The sequence below is a fragment of the Mytilus californianus genome, unplaced genomic scaffold, assembly GCF_021869535.1.
Source record: "Mytilus californianus isolate M0D057914Y unplaced genomic scaffold, xbMytCali1.0.p SCAF_4, whole genome shotgun sequence".
Taxonomy (NCBI): Eukaryota; Metazoa; Mollusca; class Bivalvia; order Mytilida; family Mytilidae; genus Mytilus; species Mytilus californianus.
This window is the reverse complement of record NW_026262690.1, coordinates 79,476,983-79,500,056: the sequence shown is the minus strand read 5'-3', so window position 1 is coordinate 79,500,056 and position 23,074 is coordinate 79,476,983. Positions and strand designations below refer to the sequence as shown.

General features: G+C 30.3%; 1 protein-coding gene across 3 annotated transcripts; it reads right to left on the bottom strand.

Moving 5' to 3' along the window:
• Positions 1 to 272: 272 nt before the first annotated feature.
• Positions 273 to 22,922, bottom strand: LOC127738587 (GRIP and coiled-coil domain-containing protein 1-like). 3 transcript variants are annotated; one of them, XM_052249900.1, is made up of 11 exons: positions 22,886 to 22,922; positions 18,315 to 18,435; positions 17,452 to 17,591; positions 16,326 to 16,358; positions 14,928 to 15,068; positions 13,649 to 13,738; positions 12,946 to 13,074; positions 7,200 to 7,394; positions 2,713 to 3,082; positions 2,246 to 2,388; positions 273 to 1,880 (listed from the first exon to the last, which is right to left on the bottom strand). In XM_052249900.1, the coding sequence occupies exons 2-11, from the start codon at positions 18,397 to 18,399 to the stop codon at positions 1,068 to 1,070; spliced, it is 2,139 nt and encodes a 712-aa protein (XP_052105860.1). In that variant the 5' UTR covers positions 18,400 to 18,435; positions 22,886 to 22,922; the 3' UTR covers positions 273 to 1,067. The 3 variants fall into 3 exon arrangements, with proteins under 3 accessions (XP_052105860.1, XP_052105859.1, XP_052105861.1); XM_052249899.1 differs by having other exon boundaries at positions 22,834 to 22,886; XM_052249901.1 differs by lacking the exons at positions 16,326 to 16,358; positions 22,886 to 22,922 and adding an exon at positions 22,834 to 22,875.
• Between the last annotated feature and the right edge of the window lie 152 nt (positions 22,923 to 23,074).

The following is a 23,074-nucleotide window of genomic DNA, read 5'->3' as shown; positions in this document are numbered from 1 at the left end:
TCCTCCGAGCATGCTCGGAGCTTCCTCGTAAGAATAAATCTATGATCCCTTAAAACATGTTCAGTGACATACTTTTCATTAGAGATTTTAAACAAGCATGATAGTAACTAAATTTTGGAAAAGTATAAAAAACAATCAATCATATTTAGTTTAGAACAACCTACAATGATATTTAAAGGCTGTGAATTCAACCTTTTAATGTATAAAGATGGTAAGACAGATACATGGTTAAATGCATGCCTGAAAGGGAGAGATAAAGAAATGTACAAACGTATCTTTACAAGTTGTATTGGTCAAGTATTTACATTAAATTCATAGACAAATTGCCTCAAAATATGATAAATAATTATGATGCCAAAATTTGTATGACCACAATAAAGCCCCTTATATTTCATAATCTGAAAATACAATGAATCTGTGTTATATGTCAGGAGCCTCTAGCCTTTGTCAGTCTTGTATTATTTTTAATTTTAGTTTCTTGTGTACAATTTGGAGTTTAGTATGGCGTTCATTATCACTGAACTAGTATATATATTTGTTTAGGGGCCAGCTGAAGGATGCCTCCGGGTGCGGGAATTTCTCGCTGCATTGAAGACCTGTTGGTGACCTTCTGCTGTTGTCTGTTCTATGGTCGGGTTGTTGTCTCTTTGACACATTCCCCATTTCCATTCTCAATTTTATTGCATACTCACGATAGAATTTTTTTAAATACAAAGAAAAAACTACAACATCATCTGATACCAAAATATTGTTGCAAGTCATTACTAGTGATAATACTAATTTTGTTCTTTCTGACTATTCTGTCACAAAAGGATTTAGACCTTATCATCAATATCAATACATTGTACCAACTTTCATTTTTGTCAAGGAAAAGTATGAACAAATTGCATATGGACCAGTCAGCTAAGACTACAGATATCATTAAAAAAAAAGTGCTTACAGATGAACAATACTATAATATGATCACAAATCGTCATGGTTATATAAAAATTAATAGTTCACAGCCTTCAAAGGAATGTATCCAATATAAAAAGTCCTAGAAAGATAGAAGACTAAAAATATGAATATTATTTCCACCATCCCCTAAACTGAGTATGAACCACAGCTTTTTCTTGAGGACTAAATTGTAAAATAGTTGTTATAGCATTCAACATTTGCTGTTTTGACTGTGGATCAGTTGTTATCAGAAATTTATATGCCACATTTTTCAAATATTCCAAATTAGCGCCTTCTCTTGATTTGTCTCGTTCACATTTTCTGATTTCTTCTTTCATTCCTTCTATTTTATCATGAAGCTCTTCTTCTTTTGTACTAGCAGTGACTTGTAACTCCCTAAGTGCTGTTTCTAACTGATGTTTTTGTTTCCTCAGCGAGTTGATCTCGACATCTTTCCTCGCTATCTCCTGAGAAAAGAATAACATATTAGAATCATTCTGTCCTAAACTCCGTAAATTAAGAAGACGTGAAACTGCTTCCTCTTCTTCCGTCTTTTGTCGATTCAAATCTTGTGGAAGTTCTGCCGATGCACCAGAATCTGGAGGATTCCTTAAATGTGGATAATATGGATTTGCTTCAAAATTCTGATGTCTGAAAAAGTCTAATTCCCTATCTTTTTCTGCTAGTAATGACACAGTTCTATCCCTTTGTTTCTTTATTTCCATTTCAAGCTCATTCATTTTATGACGATGTTCTGCTTCCATTAGTGCCACATCGTGTTTATGTTTTTCTGTTAGATTTATCATGGCTTTATGTGAGTTTTCAGCTTTCTGTTTTAATTTTTCACACTCGTCTTCGTGTTGTAGATGGTGTGATTTGACTTTCTCTCTTAGATCTGTTATTTGAGATCTGAGGGCCTCTACTTCTTTCGATGGTCCAGTATCCTAAAAATTCAAATAAATGTTAGTAATCTCAACATTTTTTATAAGAGATATATACATGATAGCTACAAATCATCATAATAAGAGCAGGAAAACATACATAGGTTCAACACATACACTTTGTTGTGTATAAAGCATGTAAATACTGATTCAAAAAAGCACAAAAGAAAACCATTAATTCATTCTCTTTTTGAACCAGAATAATGCAGCACACATTTTCTTTTTATTATTCAATCAACAATAGAAATCAATAAATGAAATGATCAAGGATATGTAATATTATATAATTTAATAACACTGAAAACCTATGCAATTGTTTTGGATTTTTTTGTAAACCAAAGTTTTCAATCCTAATATATTTGACAAACCTTTGTGTTTTTATTTTTCAGAACAGACTGAGCCCGTAGTTTATATCTTTCAAACTCTTCCTTTACTTGTTCATAATCCTCCTTAGCTTTATCACAGAATGGACAGTCATTTAAAGTTACATCTTCCTCGTCAGTAAATAAATCTACAAACATGACAAACATTTAAAAAAACATTTTTAAAAAGAAATAACTGAGATGTGCAAACACATTATCAAATATGGAACTTTCAGTTTATTGTTCCCACATTATGATAACATTAACCACTTTAATCAGAATGTGTCAGGTAATCTAATGTTGTTCTAATGCAAGTGCTGCAGTCTGTAAAAAAGCTCAAACAGCAATTTTATCAATTAAAAGCTGTTAAAATAAAATCTCCTTACAGATACACATTTATAAAACTGATGATAGAATTGTATAAATGTATAGAAAAGGAAGTTTTGAAATAATAAACAAACAAAATAACCAACCTTTCAGTTTGACAGGGTTTTCTGAATGTTTGTTGGCAGATTTAAGCAAATCTTTCAGGTTCAAGATTTTATCGGCAAAGACCTGTGGATCAGATGTATCATCATCTTGGCCATAATTCCCTGACGACTGAGACTGACTCAAAGCAGTGTTCTCTAGATCTAACTGAGTAACTCTTTCTTTTAGTTTCTGTATTGTTATTTGGTCTTGGCATTTCAGTTTTTCGTATTCCCCAACAACCTTTGATATTTCTGATAGCTTGGTTTCCAACATGGCTACCCTTTCTTCACTATGCATAGAATGCTGCTGAAGTATCTTCTCAGATTCATCTAAATTCCTTTGTTCTTGGTTTATTTGTTTTTGGTTCTGAATCTAAAGTAAACAGAGTTTCATTATTGAAAATTCCTCTCCTTCTGAATCTAATGTAAATAGAGTTTCATTATTGAGAATTCCTTTCTATATTGCCTTTTTTTTTTGCAGTTCATTTTAAAACAAATCTGGAATGGTGATTTAAGAATTGCTTATCTGAGCAGTTACTGACAATCATTTAATCCATGTAATAATTTCAGTTTTCTTATGCCATAGTTTAATATTACATTCTGGTGAAAATAGATAATATCAGGCTGTTATTCCCATGACATTATTTGATTAAAAATAAACTGTACATTTTAACCATCAGGCTGATCTGATTTTAACCTACACAGTCCATCCCAGTATTCTTTGATGGAACAATTAAAATTGTTCATAATGTCATCTTTGAATTTAAGGAATAACTGTAATGTAGTTGAAGAGTTGCAGCCGTCAATTGGTGATTTGACAGTCGCAAATGCAGTTTTACTGGCAAAGCATAGCAGAGACAGAAAAACAGATGTTTGCAACTGTCTAATCCTAATTGACAGCGGAAACTCTTCGACTACAGTACTGTTATTCCTATTCTAATGCATCACAAAGAGAAATTGTACATTAGAGCTTGTAAAAATGTATAAATTTAAGATAAAATAAAATTCTGCAAAACTTCATGAATGATTTTGATGCATGTATAATGTCATGGCAAACCATGACATCATTAAGGGATCATAGATTTATTCTTATGAGGAAGCTCCGAGCATGCTCGGAGGATGCTCGGAGCTTTTGCAGTAGGCTCTTCTCTGCAGTTTATGTGAAAATAATTATCATGATCCATTAAGATGTCAATCAAATCTACACCACTTCTATAATAAGGAAAGTTGAGCATTATAGAGGAAGCTCAATTAACACCTGTGTAAACAACTGATCTATTCAAATACATTTTGCATGACATTTTACAAATTATAGAAAAGATAAAAAATTCTTCAACAGTACTGTGTAATGCTTGGAAAGAAATCTCAAGTCTCCACAAAAAAGTGAAAGTCATTTAACAAAAAATATACAATTATTATATTTATTAATCATATCTCTTTTTTTATAATAAAAAAAATTCTCAAATCTTATAATTAGATGATATGATTTAAATATAGTTTTTATTATATAATATGCTACATAAAAGTTATCAAGACACAAACAACAGTCAGGGGGCGATACTAAACAAGTTAATTTTTTTAGTTACTTATATTAATAGGTATTTTTTGTTTTTTTAAATTATTTGATATAAACTCAATAGTTATTTTAAATGTCAAAAGTGGACTAAATGTAGTTTTTAAGAATTTTTTCATCATTTCATTAAGTAAAATTAAGTATTTATCCAACTTGAGATGAGTATAGAGAGATTACTTTAAAAATAATGACAAAAATATTACTTTTATAAATTATTTTATACATCTTCGAAAAACTAAGCATACTTACAATTACATGTATTTAAGGAACATATGTAATTGTTTTTGATAAAGATTTCAAATTATAAATAACTTCAAGTCTTAATTAAATCACAAAGTTCCATCCATTTATATTTGTTCAACTATAAGATTTTAAAGGAAAATGTTATTTTAATAGCCCCAAGAGACCAATCTATGACCAAGAAGTGTGGCATCAGAAAGGCAATTAGTGTTTCAGGAGGATTTAAATAGTTTTATACTGCATGGGGAAAATAACCAGATGTGAAAATTTGTTAAAGCTTGTAAAACCTGTATGAATGGACACCTATAGAAATAATATTAACAGAAGTTACTTATTCATGATATATAAGTAATATTTGAAACAACCTTGTTTTCAATATAACTTGTATAAGTAATTTTGAAAATTACTTGTTTAAGTAATGCCCCTAACTATTAAAACAATGATAATTTTTTTTTTTTATAAAATAGCAAAGTTAGTTTTTTATAAAAAAAATTATGGCTACTCTAAGAAAGGTTGAGGAGGTAATACCACCATTGTTTTCCCTCTAGTACGTCTCACTTTAATTGTCATTTTTTTTATAATTGTGCAGATTTGGTTTTATTTTAAATAAAGAAGTGAAGTTTTATCCTGACCTGTACTTGAATGAAAACCTACCGTAATATAAAATTGTTTCCCCCTATCAGTCTTTGTTTAATTGGTATTTTTCCAAAAATATGTGCAGAATTTATCTATGTTTTAAATAAAGAAATACTTGAAATGAGTAAAGTATTTTCTTGTCCTGTACTATAGTAATAAAACAACATAATTTTTCAGTGCATATTAGAAAGAAGACATCACCAGAATTAACCAACCAAATTCTATCCCCCTTTTTTTTTCTCTGTTTACAAGCTTTAGTAGCCATGTCCCCTAAAATTGCAAAAATATTTTATATAAAAAACTAACTTTGCTATTTTATAAAAAAAAATACCATTGTTTAGTTAAGGGCATTACTTAAACTAGTAATTTTCCAAATAACCTATAAAAGTTATATTGAAAACAAGGTTGTTTCAAATATTACTTATATATCATGAATAAGTAACTTCTGTTAATATTATTTCTATAGGTGTCCATTCATACAGGTTTTACAAGCTTTAACAAATTTTCACATCTGGTTATTTTCCCCATGCAGTATAAAACTATTTAAATCCTCCTGAAACACTAATTGCCTTTCTGATGCCACACTTCTTGGTCATAGATTGGTCTCTTGGGGCTATTAAAATAACATTTTCCTTCAAAATCTTAGAGATGAACAAATATAAATGGATGGAACTTTGTGATTTAATTAAGACTTGAAGTTATTTATAATTTGAAATCTTTATCAAAAACAATTACATATGTTCCTTAAATAATTGTGCTTAGTTTTTCGCTTAGTTTTTCGAAGATGTATAAAATAATTTATAAAAGTAATATTTTTGTCATTATTTTTAAAGTAATCTCTCTATACTCATCTCAAGTTGGATAAATACTTAATTTTACTTAATGAAATGATATAAAAATTCTTAAAAACTACATTTAGTCCACTTTTGACATTTAAAATAACAATTGAGATTATATCAAATAATTTAAAAAAACAAAAAATACCTATTAATATAAGTAACTAAAAAAAATAACTTGTTTAGTATCGCCCCCTGACCGTTGTTTGTGTCTTGATAACTTTTATGTAGCATATTATATAATATAAACTATATTTTAATCATATCATCTAATTATAAAATTTGAGAATTTTTTTTATTATAAAAAAAGAAATGATTATTTTAAAAATATAATAATTGTATATTTCTTGTTAAAGACTTTCACTTTTTGTGGAGACATGAGATTTCTTTCCAAGCATTACACAGTACTGTTGAAGAATTTCTAATCTATTCTATAGTTTTGTAAAATTTCAGGCAAAATGTATTTGAATAGATTAGATGTTTACACAGGTGTTAATTGAGCTTCCTCTATAATGCTCTACTTTCCTTATTATAGAAGTGGTGTAGATTTGATTGACATCTTAATGGATCATGATAATTATTTTCACATAAACTGCAGAGAAGAGCCTACTGAAAAAGCTCTGAGCATCCTCCAAGCATGCTCGGAGCTTCCTCATAAGAATAAATCTATGATCCCTAAAATGAAAAGGCTCAAACCGAAGATTACTTCGTTACAATTCAAATTTGGATAAAATCTCATCAAACATTGTTTGTGAGGTAGTTTATGTTTCATTTTCGATTATATTGTATTAATCGAACATTGGTGGATTCCAGCAATTCAAAATGGTGGATTAGACAGTAAATTTTAGCCAATAAACAAGATTTACATAAAGATTGCATTAGAATATGCAATACATACATATCAACCAAATCTTTGAGAAGTTGAATGAGCAAAGTTGAGGTTTAAATTAATTATGATTGTTATATGGTACTATATTTATTTATCTTTAACAATCAGAAGTAAAAACAAAGTTTTGTTGGCATACAGTCGGAAAATGTGTTACAATAAGGTGAAGTTTCCAATTTCTAATTGTTTAACAATGACAATATATTGCTTTAAGATGTTCCGTTTCAAATTCAAAATAATAGTCATTATTTTTTAAGAAATTGACACTGCATAAACTTGGAACATGAAAAAAGACACACAAAATCTGACTTTATTGTACCTTGAGACGTTCCATTTGTTTCTGAAGCTCTAAGAACTCAGGACTTGGTTGTTTTGCCTTACGTTCAGATTCCCTCAGTTTTTCTTTAACATTCTGAAGTTCAGCTGACAAATCTTTTAGTCTTTTCTCATACACCTCTGACAAATTAGGAACTAGTTTTTCTTTTTCCTTCAAGGCTGCTGTTGCATCCTCCAGCTAAAACATATAAAAATTAAAGATTCTTTAATGAGCAAGCTCACATACCCACCAAAAAAAGAGGATGTTTATTTTCCTTTCTGATTTCAGACAGTCATATTGTCTTACACCTAGTGACCTCAAAATCTTTATGGATCTGTCTTTATCATGTGTGTCTACATATCAAAGTTGCAATTCCATAAAAAGTATATGATACCTCTTTCCTCTAAAAGTTTGGTTTATATTTTGACCCTACCTTAGAAATAGTGACTTCAAATCAATAGGGAACTTCCTCTCATTTATATATGTCCTGATATCAAAGTAATCTGATATAAAGTATATGAAATAGCATCTGGAAACCACTTTCCTGCACAAATTTCTATTTATTTTTTTGTAACTTTGACCATAACCTTAGACATGGTGAAATAAAAAGCAACAGGGATCTTTTTCTCATTATATGTGACTTGGTATCCAAGTAATAAAATAAAAAGATGTGGTATAATTGCCAATAAGACAACTCTCCACCAGAGACCAAATGACATAGAAATTAACAACTATAGGTCACCGTACGGCCTTCAACAATGAGCAAAATCCATACCGCATAGTCAGCTATAAAAGGCCCCGAAATGATATTCTAGGTTGTTATCCTACATAAAAATATCTGATTAAGCATCAAGAACCACTTTCCTGCACAAATATCAACATATGTCTAGTAACTATGACCTTGACCTCAAAATCAATACAGACCTTCTATTCATTTTATGTGACTATATATCAAAGAAAAAGTTACATTCCCATATGTAATATTTCACTGAGCATCCTGGAACCGCTTTCCTATACAGATTATAGAATATTTTTTTAGTTAATTAAAGAACCTTAGTGAGCGCGCTCACATACCCCACGTCCCCACATTGTCACTGGAGAAATAAAATAACTGTAAGAAAAAAAAATTGTATAAGAAAAAAAAATTGAATCATAATTTCCTGTCGATATGCACATCTACATAGTATGTCCTTATTATCTACAAAGTTTCATGAAATTCTGTTGTGTGGTTTCAGAGGAGTTGCGATGACAAACTGTTGCAGAGGTAAATTGAAGCAAATAAGTTCAAAGGGGCGTAACTCCTAGAAAAAAAATTGAATCATAATTTTCTGTCGATATGCACATCTACCTAGTATGTCCTTATTATCTACAAAGTTTCGTGAAATTCTCTTGTGTGGTTTCAGAGGAGTTGCGATGACAAACTGTTGCAGAGGTATATTGAAGCAAATAAGTTCAAAGGGGCGTAACTCCTCGAAAAAAAAATGAATCGTAATTTCCTGTTGATATGCACATCTACGTACCGGTAGTATGTCCTTATTATCTGAAAAGGTTTCATGAATTTCTGTTGTATGGTTTGAGAGGAGTTGCGATGACAAAAGGATGCAGTAGTATATTGGGCAAATAAGTTCAAAGGGGCGTAACTCCTAGAAAAAAAATTGAATCATAATTTTCTGTCGATATGCACATCTACCTAGTATGTCCTTATTATCTACAAAGTTTCGTGAAATTCTCTTGTGTGGTTTCAGAAGAGTTGCGATGACAAACTGTTGCAGAGGTATATTGAAGCAAATAAGTTCAAAGGGGCGTAACTCCTCGAAAAAAAAATGAATCGTAATTTCCTGTTGATATGCACATCTACGTACCGGTAGTATGTCCTTATTATCTGAAAAGGTTTCATGAATTTCTGTTGTGTGGTTTGAGAGGAGTTGCGATGACAAAAGGTTGCAGTAGTATATTGGGCAAATAAGTTCAAAGGGGCGTAACTCCTGGAAAAAAATTGAATCGTAATTTCCTGTCGATATGCACATCTACGTAGTATGTCCTTATTATCTACAAAGTTTCATGAAATTTTGTTGTGTGGTTTCAGATGAGTTGAGATGACAAACTGTTGCAGTAGTACATTAAAGTAAATAAGTTCAAAGGGGCGTAACTCCTAGAAAAATAAAATGCCTCGCTGAGGCGCAGCTTGATACGACCGCAGAGGTCGAACCCTGAACAGTTGGGGCAAGTATGGACACAACATTCAAGCTTGATACAGCTCTGAATTTGGATTGTTATTAAATATTTGACACATCATAGGTTTCTGACACAGAAAGAATGTGGTCTAAGAACTTGAATTTTTTTTAATTTACCTATTATGGTCCAATGTCCAAAATCAAAATACATGGTTAGATTCAGCATATCAAAGAACCCCATATATTCAATTTTTGTTAAAATCAAACAAAGTTTAATTTTGGACCCCAACTTGGACAAACTTGAAAACTGGGCCCATAATCAAAAATCTAAACACATGTTTAGATTCAGCATATCAAAGAACCCCAAGAATTCAATTTTTGCTAAAATCAAACTACGTTTAATTTTGGACCCTTTGGACCTTAATGTAGACCAATTTAAAAAACGGGACTTAAAATTAAAAATCTGTATACACGGTTAGATTTGGAATATCAAAGAACCCCAATAATTCAATTTTAGATGAAATCAAACAAAGTTTAATTTTGGACCCTTTTGACCTCAATATGAACCAATTTGATAGCGGGGCCCACAAATAAAAAATCTAAATTCATGGTTAGATTCAGCATATCAAAGAACCCCATATATTCAATTTTTGTTGAAATCAAAAAAAGTTTAATTTTTGACCCCAACTTGGACCAACTTGAAAACTGGGCCCATAATCAAAAATCTAAACACATGTTTAGATTCAGCATATCAAAGAACCACAAGAATTCAATTTTTGTTAAAATCAAACTAAGTTTAATTTTGGACCCTTTGGACCTCAATGAAGACCAATTTAAAAAACAGGACCCAAATTAAAAATCTTAAAACACGGTTAGATTTGGCATATCAAAGAACCCCAATAATTCAATTTTTGATGAAATCAAACAAAGTTTCATTTTGGACCCTCTTGACCTCAATATGAACCAATTTGATAGCGGGACCCACAAATAAAAAATCTAAATACATGGTTAGATTCAGCATATCAAAGAACCTCATATATTCAATTTTTGTTGAAATCAAACAAAGTTTAATTTTGGACCCCAACTTGGACCAACTTGAAAACTGGGCACATAATCAAAAATCTAAATACATGTTTAGATTCAGCATATCAAAGAACCCCATATATTCAATTTTTGTTGAAATCAAACAAAGTTTAAATACTGGACCCTATCTTGGACCAACTTGAAAACTGGGCCCATAATCAAAAATCTAAACACATGTTTAGATTCAGCATATCAAAGAACCCCAAGAATTCAATTTTTGTAAAAATCAAACTAAGTTTAATTTTAGACCCTTTGGACCTTAATGTAGACCAATTTAAAAAATGGGACCCAAAATTAAAAATCTAAATACACGGTTAGATTTGGAATATCAAAGAACCCCAATAATTCAATTTTAGATGAAATCAAACAAAGTTTAATTTTGGACCCTTTTGACCTCAATATGAAACAATTTGATAACGGGGTCCACAAATAAAAAATCTAAATACATGGTTAGATTCAGCATATCAAAGAACCCCATATATTCAATTTTTGTTGAAATCAAACAAAGTTTAATTTTGGACCCCAATTTGGACCAACTTGAAAACTGGGCCAAAAATCAAAAATCTAAATACATGTTTAGATTCAGCATATCAAAGAACTTCATATATTAAATTTTTGCTAAAATCAAACAAAGTTTAATTTTGGACCCTTTGGACCTTAATGTAGACCAATTTGAAAACTGGACCCAAAATTAAAATCTAAAACACTGTTAGATTCGGCATAACAAATAAATAAATGTGATCAAAGATTTTACAAATCTAATGCGCCATACTGTGCAATTAAAGATTACTTCTTGAAATTTTTCAATATTTGAAATTTGAAAAAAAAATAATAATTGAAGAATAATTCTTTTTAATTTCTGAAATCTGAAATGAGAAAAAATTGACCCCCCACAATTTCTTTTTATCCCCCCCCCCTTTTTTCCCCCAAAAAATTCTTTCCCTCAAGATATGGTCATAATCTCAATTCAAATTTCCAATGGAGTTGGCAACCATAATTACCCATTTAAATTTACCATAGTGCTAACTTAATCTATTTTATAATAGAATTAAAAATATAGTGTCAAATCTTTCATATGGATTTTTTTTGTAAAAAAAAAAGATGCAACATTTGCAGATATTTTTACTGGTCTTCCTTTATAAATATGCATTTCTTTAAACATAATTTAAAAGCAGTGTAAGGGAAGTAACCAAAACGTTGTATTTGGATTACCTCCCTTACACTGTTTTAAATTATCTTTATTGTTCATTAACCATTACTTTATACATAATTTAAAAGCAGTGTAAGGGAGATAATTTCAATGATGTATTTGATTTATCTCCCATACACTGCTTTAAATTATGTTTTGTACTAAAATATTTGTCCATTAACCAGGACAACCTTCTTTTTCCCCCTTTTTTGCCCCTAATTCCTAAACGGTTTGAGCCATAACCCCCCAAAGCAAATCCTAACCATCCCTTTGTGGTATGGAAACTTGTGGTATAATTTCAGAGAGATCCATTCACCGTTCCACAGTTATTGTCTGGAAACTAGAAAATGCTTATTTTTGGCCCCTTTTTGGCCCCTAATTACTTAACTGTTGGTACCATAACCCCCAAAATCAATCCCAACCTTCCTTTTGTGGTATTTAACCTTATGGTCAAATTTCGACGACGCCAACGTCATACCAATATACGACCACAAAATTTTTTTGCAGTCGTATAAAAATTGAATCGTAATTTCCTGTCGATATGCACAACTACATAGTATGTCCTTATTATCTAAAAAGGTTTCGTGAAATTCTGTTGTGTGGTTTGAGAGGAGTTGCGATGACAAGAAACAGGACTGACGGACGGGTCAAAAACATTATACCCTCCGCAACTCGTTGCATGGGGTATAATTAGACCTTGACACTACAGGCAGTGACCTCAAAATCAAACCGAATTTTCCTCTACTCATATGTGACCATATGTCAAAATAAGATTGCAATCTAATATAAAATTTTCCATTTAGTATTCAGGAACCATGATGACTGATGGGTCAAAAACTATATACCCCTCACTTCACCATAACGTGGGGTATAATAAATACACTCAACTGAATATCAGCAATCCTCAAAGACGATCTAAAAATCAATCTGAAATATGCGTAAACAGATAAACAGTTTTATAATCTCTTTTTATATTCATCCACAACTGTGTTTGTGATCAAATGACAACAAAAATTACTGATGGTAATTTTTTTCCAGGTGCATTTATCGTTCTTATATTGAAAAAAAATTGATATGGTAGCCTACTTTTTGTGTAGACTGTCACACTGTCCAAAACATCTTTCCTTTATTTCTTAATGCGAGTTAGACAGGACAACAGAATCAACCAATAAAAAGTAAAATGCTGCAGATCATATCAAAAATGAATACTGCTATCCAATCATATTCATGTATTTATGAGCTAATTAACTTCATTTTAAAAGGTATACATGTACATGAAACAATTCTTTGTAGGACTGAATACCTGACTCTCAAACTGTTCCTTTATAATTCTCTCAGCTGACAGCAGTTTTTGTAATTCTCTCAACATTACAGCATGATCTGTCTGTTCCTTCTCTCTATCTTTCTGCTGACTGATAATTTTAGACTTCAGCTAGAAATTAAAAGACAGTTCTTTAAGATTTATACTAATGTTTAACATTTTCTCTATATTATCACCAGCCATAAAATCATAAAGTTGTATTTATTTTACCTGCAATGTTCAATTAAATTTTCAAAATTTTTCAAAAGTTTCTAAAGTATTACATGCTATTTTTTTTTAAATACTTGCCACTCCATAGGCACAGCATATAGTTTGACCTATTTCAGTTCATTTGTCATTCCATCAGTAATTTCATGTAGATATTGAGTAGCATTTTTTATTTCATATAGATATTGATTGGAATTTTGGTATATAAGTGTAAAATGGTGAGTTTGTGTTTGTTACAGATAAATTTTATTTCACAGAATAATAACAATTGGACAAAGAAAATTTCATAAAAATTACACTGGTCAAGATCTCTTTTCAGTTATAACTGTATATATCAAGCTGATATTTGCTTTATTGGTGCATAATGGTGAGTTAAAGATCAAGTTGATAAACATTAACAGTACAAATTTTACTACACCAGATACACATTTCACAATTAATGTGTCTTAGTGCTGCTTGAGGCCAAAATTTTGCATACCTCTTGTACTTGTTCTTCCAGCTGTTGAAACTTTTGTTTTGACTGCTCTTGTTCTTCACTGATTTTTTTAGTTAATTCTTCATTTTCTGTCTGAAATCCAAATTGCTTTCAATTTATGAATACTTAATAAACCAAAATAAACATAGTGATCATGACATCCAGAAGTCTGATTTTGGCAAACTTCTTTTGTTGGATTGCTGTCTCATTGATGTTTCACCACATCACTTTTTATTCATACTACCATATTTTAGGCCTAACTAAAATTCATTTAAGAATTGTCAATGAATTTTATTGTTGTAAACATTGACATTTCTGACTGAGTATTGTTATTTTCACGATTCCAAGCATATCTTTATTTCTGGATTCAAATTTTCAGTGTCTACTGAAAAATATTTCAGATTGAGATTTTTATTCTTTATTTTAAACTCATTAAATTCAACAATCTGGAAAATTTGCTTTTAGATGAAGTTGTATCTTAAAATCATGATAAACCATGCAGTTGTTTAAATAGGTACCACCTGCACTATCACCTGTTAACAAAAATTTCAAATACAGCTTCTTAGACACTGTTTCAATTTAAGAGCCTGGCATCTTACATATATAGACATAGGCCTGTTAAAATGTTTAAACCCGCTGCATTTTTATGCACCTGTCCTAAGTCAAGAGCCTGTTGTTCAGTGGTTTTCATTTGTTGGTGTGGTTCATAGGTGTTTCTCGTTTCTCGTTTTTTATATAGATTATACTGTTGGTTTTCCTGTTTGAATTGTTTTAAACTAGTCATTTTGGGGCCCTTTATAGCTTGCTGTTCGGTGTGAGCCATGGCTCCATGTTAAAGGCAGTACTTTGACCTATAATTGTTAATTTTTTATACATTGTGACTTGGATGGAGAGTTGTTTCATTGGCACTCATACCACATCTTCTTATTTATACAGTCTATAGACTGAATGTAAATCTCTCAATGTCTTTTGGTTATGTGTGATGTTTTGTTGCTATTTCATCAGCTCCACATCCCATATCTCATTTTATTCATATTTTCATTTCTTGTAATAAGGTCCCTTTAGGTTATACAGCTCCTTATGTATCAACATATTTATACATCTTTAGTTATCAAATGTTAGGTTTCTTAGAGTTCCTAGTGAAGGTAAATTCAGAAAAGTCTTCAATTACACCAAAATTTTTAAAATGTTATTTCCATTTTCTAATATGAAACAAGGGAAAATAGCCCATCGATTAAAATAATAATGTTTAAAGTAATGTAAAATCCTTAAATATAATTACCAGAAGCCTTTTCTTATCAGCAACATAACTAGCTTCTACTTTTGATTTCTCCTGTGTAAGTGTAAACAGTGATGTTGTCAGAGTCTGTATCTGGTCCTCATTAGGTTTATCATCACTAGAATTTTCATTGGCAGATTTGTCCTAAAATAAATATTTTATCCCATTAATAAAGATTTATATCAAAAGACCAGTACATTACATTTTTGATACTGCAAACTAACTAATTGTGGAAGCAATTAATTAAATAATTATGCAACTTTTTAGAGTACAAAAATTATGTCCATATAAATTGTCCTCAATATGTCAAACTTTGATCTTCTCTTGTTTGAATACATTAACACAGTTAGATATTCACAAAAATAAATCACAACAAAGTCAGCTTAAAAGGACGCAATGGGAAAATATATATCACAAAAATTAGTTGGTAAACAGTATAGCATTAAATGGTGTAGTCTTATGACAGGGGTGCATAAAAATATACACAATGAAACAATATCAACACTGATGTACATTCCAATTTGAAAATAGACATTGTTTGAAAGTCCATGTGACTAAGTCTGTATTGGCATTAATCTGAGGGTTTTCTAAAAGTTTTTTACAATTAGAATTTTATTCTTCATTTTTTAGCATTAAGTACACTGACTGCAGAACTATTGCTCTTATGGTCCTTGTGCTAGTTTTGGTAAATTTTCAGTCTATACAAATCAGAAAACATGACCATTTGAGTTAAATTTCAGCAGCTACAAGTATACTGGAACATAAGATTTTAATTTTGTGATGTTTTTATTTTTCTGTGTAGAATGATTTTAGCAGGTATTTATTGATAGCCTTTTGTTTCATAAATCTGATATAATCTGATGGTTTTCTTGTTTTTCATGTTATCTAATTGATGTTAACCTCACGTCACCTATAATGCACATGAAATCCCAATATAGGTAGCTTAAATATAAATTGTAGGAATGGAAAAAATCTATTCAAGTCCATGTATAATGCTGACAGAAAATACAAATATTGCATCACTTAAAAATATATATAAAGATAAAATATATTTCAAGTTTTTTCTAACTTTCCCTATCTGATCAGTTCAATTTGTGGAATAACCTTTTTGCAGAATTTTTTCGCAACAGGTAGCACTGATAACATATGATTCACAAAACTTTTACCATACATGTATTTGTAGCACAAAACACAAATATATGCATATATGATAACTTTAACCACAAAGGTAAAGCAGGAGCCCCAGTGATTCAGAAACATGCATCATGCAAGTAAAACCCTTGTTCTTCAAAGCTTTTATGCAAAATGAAGTGTGAAATACATATTATTGGAAAGCTTTTATGAATAATGAAGTTTTTTTTTGAATTAAGGTAAAATGATATTTTCGTCCATGAAACTCACCTCCGAGTCAAATAATAGAGCTAATAAAGGTTGCTACAATGTAACAAGGCATACAACACCTTCAGACTAAAATCAAGGTCGTAAAAAACATACTAATAAACATAGAAAACTATGGGACCAGTGGGCCCTGTGCACAACATCTGTATGGACCTGCTCATAGGTCAAGGAATGATAAAGTTCTCTCGCTGCTATGAGAAACTCTAAAAGTGTTTCCATCAAAAAATAAATTGGATGTGCATATATGTGTACAGTGCTTTAAGACAATAGAAACATTAAAAGTATAAGTCATGTAAGTGAAACCCATTTGCCCATATTGCAGGAACTGTGGATGGGAAAAACCACCTTCATATAAAATAAAATAAAGTCATGAAGAGTTAATCCAATTCACCATAAAAATCTTTTGGATAAATAATTATGATCTGACAGTACATTCATAAGTATATTAGGTACACGTTCTAATAGAACTTCTAAAGTTTTATTGTAAGTTTAATTGGTCATTGCAAATGCATACCTATCTTAAGAAATTTAAGAATTCAAGCAAGACTGTTTGGTACTCTATTTAAGGCAAAGCATACATAACAAGGGTAATTCAGACAGATAAATTAAGAACTTTTTGAACTGCTGTTAAATCTAAAAATGTTTTTGAATTTGCAATTTTCTACTGTTTTTTCCTTACATTCTATACATTTACATATCTTTTTCATAAATTATTAATTGATTCTTTTAAAAATGCTAAATTTATAATTTTTCCACATTCAGGTGTAATTCACCCAGTACTAAATGCATACAAAACTTCATAAAAATCTGAAAAAAACAGCACAATTACCTATACTTTGCCTTCAAATTCACTGTTCTGTGTAAATACTGGTGATTTTTTTCTGAGTCAACAATGTCATGAACGTCTTCTGTTAAAGTATTTTATATTTTCTCATGCAGTAAAATATATATTCCACTCAATTTACATCTTCTTACAGAAATTGATAATCATTAATTATTAAGCATAACTTCTGATCAATTTCAGCCAAGAGAGACTGCTGTGAAAATTAACGCAGAAGTAAACCTAATACTTCAAAAGTAGAAAATTATGGAACAAGTAAAGGTGTTATTTTTAAAATTCTGTACATACTTCTTGGCTGACATTAAGAGGGTCTTGAATTGATTGTTGGTTCTCATCTTTATCTTTTTGTCTAGAACTGGTTAATGCTTTGATGCTTGCTTCCAATGCATCTTTTTCTTTAATAACTCCTTTATAAGCCTGGATTACATCTACAAAAAATGACTATATATGATGAACACTGCTTCTTTAAGCCAATATTTAACATGTGCAAAAATGTATAAGCCCAAACTATAACTGTTACTCATTTTTAAACCACGATAACATTTTGTTTCGCTAACATTTCATTTTAACAAATAAAATATTTTGCCAATTCAAAACAAGAGAACATTTATATTAATATTTGCCACTTCTCCTTTAAAACAGACAGTTTAAAGGGGAAATTAACACACAGGGTGTTCTTCTGGGCTATCACAGAATGAGTTAACTCATGCACTATTAAATTCAAACAAATTTTGTTGGTCTTGTTCAAAAAGAGGATTAGATTTACATTTTAAATGTCATATCTATATGTTATTATAAATATGGTTACAAGATACTTTTGTTTGACATCCACATTGGCAATGCTGATATCCATCTATTTTGTCTACCCTGGAAGATTTGGATTGTATCCACAACTTGAATTCATGACCTATCTGCCATTTTAAGGGTCCCATTCCATAAAGGTTTTTATCATCAACCAACATTGTTACTGTTTCATTTCCTGGTCCTATCCTTCTATAAAAACTTGTTTGAACTTAAAATAATGGGAACTCTGATGTAAAAGAAAACCATAAAATTGCGTGTTTCAATTCAGATTCATGATTTCGGAACAATATACCTAGTCAGAACTAGTGTACAGTACGATAGCTTATTATGCCTATTATGAAATTTACCTCTTAGCTTTGCTTCATACTTTTGTAACTTTTCTTTTTGTGCCTCAACTGTTTTCACTAGTTCAGATCTTGTTGCTCTATCCATTTTCCTGAATGATCATCCCATCTTGTTTACATGTACCTATGAATAAAGCACATTCCTTATTTCATAAACACAACATTCTTTGGAAAAATATCTCATCATGTTTCATGTAAGCAGTTTTCATTTGAATATAAAAGATGCATTTAGTCTTTATTGAACTATTTATTTAATAATCAATTAAATCATAAACTGTTGACAGAGAGATATGTACTGTCTCATCTGTATGTTATTTTGATAGTATGATGCAAATATTGAAATCAAATTGTCAACATTTTAACTATGCAAAACATTTTAAGTCAATGAACCATGACTGAAGGTACGATGCAATCTCCACGGAAATGAGATATGCACAATTATTATTTCAATTATTTTTTATAAAGAACTGTGGGTAACCTCATTGTTGATTCATCAAAGTAAAATAAATGTTACGCAATTGGTTGAATTTCCATTGCTAAGGACATTGTTACCCAATGACAACATTTTTTTACAATACAGAGCTCAGCTGTATGTATATATGCAGGTGGTAAATAATAGATGACTCTATCTGACAAATAAAGGACTGTAAGATAAGATATTATCTGTGTATTTGAAACCCATGGCAGAAAATTTCGAGTTACTCCCCTTGTTCTATCATGTTTTCAATTACACTCCTTAAAATAATGCAAATTGGTAGATATATTTATAAAATACAAATCAAACGAAGGATTATGTAAGAATGGTCTTTAAATTATTTGAATTTCTTACTATAGATAGAAAATAATATAACTTAAAATTATTTTACATATCTAATACTTTTAAATGCTAAATAACATTAACTTTACCAATCTTACTGCAACACAATTGATATCTCTTAAATTTTTTATTTATAAGAAATTATTTACATATTTCTACATGTTCTATGGGACTATGTAAAAACTTGCTATATTAGAGATGATGATAAATGGAAGAAAAGCATTATTTAGTATTTGATTAGACTTTTGTCAGTTGAGGAACACATAATGAAAGACAGAAAAGAATATTAGAAACAAATTAAATATAAATAATAAAGATAATTATGGAAGGGACAAGAAAGTGAAATCTACCCAGTACATATGTCTTATATTGTTGTTTACACACTAATTTTTATAACTTCTTATTAATCATTATTCTTGAATAATTGTTTGAAAATTAATTTTTTCTTCATTTTATTTAAGTCAAAAGGAGTTCAAAGCAATTTTTTTTAGAAACTCCAGCTGAAATTTTTCAAATCTCCAGTTGTGATTTGACAACTCCGTCATATCATTCATATATCTAACCCTTGACTTTGGATCTCGAAAATGCATCTTTTATGAAAAATTCAAATTTTGTGTATGCTATAAAATTGAGAATTGAAATGGGGAATATGTCAAAGAGACAACAACCCGACCAAAGAGCAGACAACAGCCGAAGGTATATGTGTATTTGTGGCTATTAGCATGATTTAAGTCTTCAGTTTTTAGTTTCTAGTCTGTCTTTTTATAAAATACTTTTATAGATTTTTTAGTGTTTTATCCATGATTCCCCTCACAACCGATCAGGCAATAAATTTAGGTCGTATATAGGCATAGAAATATTTCAGATGTCGCTTTTTAGTGAGAATTAGATACATATTTAGTAAGAAGAAACAATCGTCTTTCAAGTAGGGTGCAATGGGAATAAAATTAATGATAACCTTGAGCTAACATGACAACTTGTCATTTCTACAACATCTATCCATTTCTTGATTGAAAATATCAATCGTAGAATTGAATTTTTATTTGTTTATAAGTGGGCTAATACACCTTATCACTGTCTTTTCAAATCCTGGCCCTACTTTTTATAAAAACATGATAAATATTAATGGTATTTTTAAGGTTTTATAAACTAATTTAGATATGTATATGGTAAATATGAAAGAACATACTACATATTTATGAAAAATCATGAAAAAAACGTAGAAATATTTAAAAATTAATGGCTTGTTTTGTAGCATTATTGGCTTCATTGTTACGTATGTTTTTGTTTATAATTACTTTTAATGACTGTTGATTGTAATTTAGAATGCGGATTAGATAAAGTTATGATGATTGAATTTTTTTATCTCACTGATTGTTTTATTAATTGTCACTGGTGTATTAATAAGGAAAATTAAAAACATTCCCTTTATTTAAATTAACTAGTCAGCTTGGAATGAGTGAAAACAATGATGTATGAGTTGTAAGACATTGAAAGGGAAATTTAGTTTTTGCAGCGTAATTGACCTCTTTTATCTCAAAATTTGTTTTATTTAGTAAATCATGGTGTAGAAATGTAGAGTGAATGGCTGTGTTATTGTGTCCTTTTAGCATTTTTTTTTATATAGAATATTTCACTTCAGTGCTCTTCAAAATAATAGTGATAAGACATAATTGGTGTGTGATGCGAATATATAACTAAGTTTGAGCTGGATCTTGTTATTACTGTCAATGGTTGTTTTGAAATTGTTCAAATGTATTAAAAAAAAAAAATACATACAGATAACTTGATTTTCAGTTGTTTTATTGCGAACCCAATGAAAGTTTTCCACAGTGCCATCTCTATCTTGACCAGGTATTTAAACTTTTGCAAGTTCACCTGTCCTATTGAATAGATACAATAGCTATTGTTCTCTGTGTAGTTTATTCTCTGGGACCTTTAAATTTCTTCTAAGAGAAATCTATCATTCATTGATTAAATTACCTGAGTAAAAAAAATTTCTTATATATAGACAAAAATACTGTTTTCATACTCATTAACTGCATGTGATGATGTAGTTATTCAATATTAATAATATATTTTCATTCAGTTTAATATAAACATTGATTCAATCATAAAAATTTGATTTCTGACAAAACTTTCAACATTGTTCCTTTTAAAAAAAAATTTGTTTGACATGAATAAGAACCTGAAAATAATGATGTTTCAAATTAAGATCTTCTTAAATGTATTCTATAACTAAACAAAAAAAAATCAAATTTCAATAGGAACATTGATAAAACTTTTGTTAGAAATCAACTTTTTATGATTGAATCAATGTTTATATTAAACTGAATGAAAATATATTATTAATATTGAATAAATACATCATCACACGCAGTTAATGAGTATAAAAAAAGTATTTTTGTCTACATATAAGATCATTTTTTAACTCAGGTAATTTAATCAATGATTGATAGATTTCTCTTAGAAGAAATTTAAAGGTCCCAGAGAATAAACTACACAGAGAACAATAGCTATTGTATTTATTCAATAGGACAGGTGAACTTGCAAAAGTTTAAATACCTGGTCAAGATAGAGATGGCACTGTGGAAAACTTTCATTGGGTTCGCAATAATATATTAGATATCTTGAACCCCTATACACTTCAGTACAAATCATAGAAAAATAATTATCTGGTAGCAGGTTTACAACATACGGCGAAATTTTCAACAAACTTTAACATACTTTATTCAAATATTTTACATTAAACATGTTAAACAGCAAGACAAAAAATAAAATAAAAAACAGGGCGAACAGATATCAAGGCGAACAGGTATATGAGGGGCCTGATGGGGGGGGGGGGGGGGGGGGGGGGGGGGGGGTCTCATCACGATTCACGAGTTGATTTTTTTGTCAATCACGATTCACAGAAAATAAATTTCCATGATCAAGGATGACGAAAATATAAAAAAAAAAAAAATCTGTAGAAAAACGGATCACGATAGCGAAAATGCACCGATCATGAAAAACGAAAATAGCCCATCAGGCCCCTCGTATATGGGCAAACAGGTACTGGGACGAACGTGAATCATGGGATTCATATGGGGCCCTGTTTAAACAATGTATTATGCATAAAACTTCTCAAAGAGAAATGTTTAAACCATCGTTAACACTTCAAACAAAGCATTCTTATTACTTTAATTTGTGTTTCAAAAAAATTGATCATAATTTTTCAAAGTTTCAAAATGTTTGCTTTCTAAACTTTTTCCTCCCTTAGCTCGTCCCGCTCGTTACTGATGACCTTTGTTTTTGCGACACTTGAACCAAACAGGAATTTAAGTTGTCTAAGTGACTGCTTTTTCCAGATTTGACTAAATAGCGATAAGGTGTATTTGCAGTTATTAATATTATCAGTGCCAGTGGGGACGAGGTGATATATAATGTATATCTTCTATATCATAAGAGACAAGTTAATATATGATGTATATATTCTATATCTTAGGGGTCGAGTTGATGACAGTTTTTTTTAAAGTGGGGGGGGGGGGGGAATTGTTGTCCTGCTTTCCCCTATGGCCCTAGCCCTAGCCCTAGGTATCTTCTTTTAATTTTTGTTTTTAAAATTGTTACGTCTATTGAAAACAGTTTTGAGGGACACAATAATGAGTAGGGTATATAATTCTCAGTGTGAGTGTTTTGGGGCCACGTTGTATCAGTTTGGTTTACCGTTGCTTGTTTTATGGTGACAGATTATAATTAGAGTTTTTGAAGAAAATACCTAAAACGGGCCGAACGTAACCGGAAGTGTGTTGGCATTATTTTATTTAAGCTAAAAGGGTAATTTTGACAGTTACATTTGATATGAAAACTAGTTCTTATAATAATGAGAAATGAAATGCAAAACAATATGACTTAAAAGAATGAAAATATTCAATAAACAGCTGTTTCTTACAAAACCGGAAGTAAA

Bases quoted from the DNA above. Each gene is read 5' to 3' on its own strand.
- LOC127738587 (XM_052249900.1), bottom strand. From the start codon at position 18,399: ATGGATAGAGCAACAAGATCTGAACTAGTGAAAACAGTTGAGGCACAA. The intron at 16,359-17,451 runs GTATGTACAGAA...GTTACATTGTAG, and splicing joins CTCTTAATGTCAGCCAAGAA to CAACCTTTATTAGCTCTATT. The intron at 7,395-12,945 runs GTATTCAGTCCT...TATATGTTTTAG, and splicing joins AGGAACAGTTTGAGAGTCAG to CTGGAGGATGCAACAGCAGC.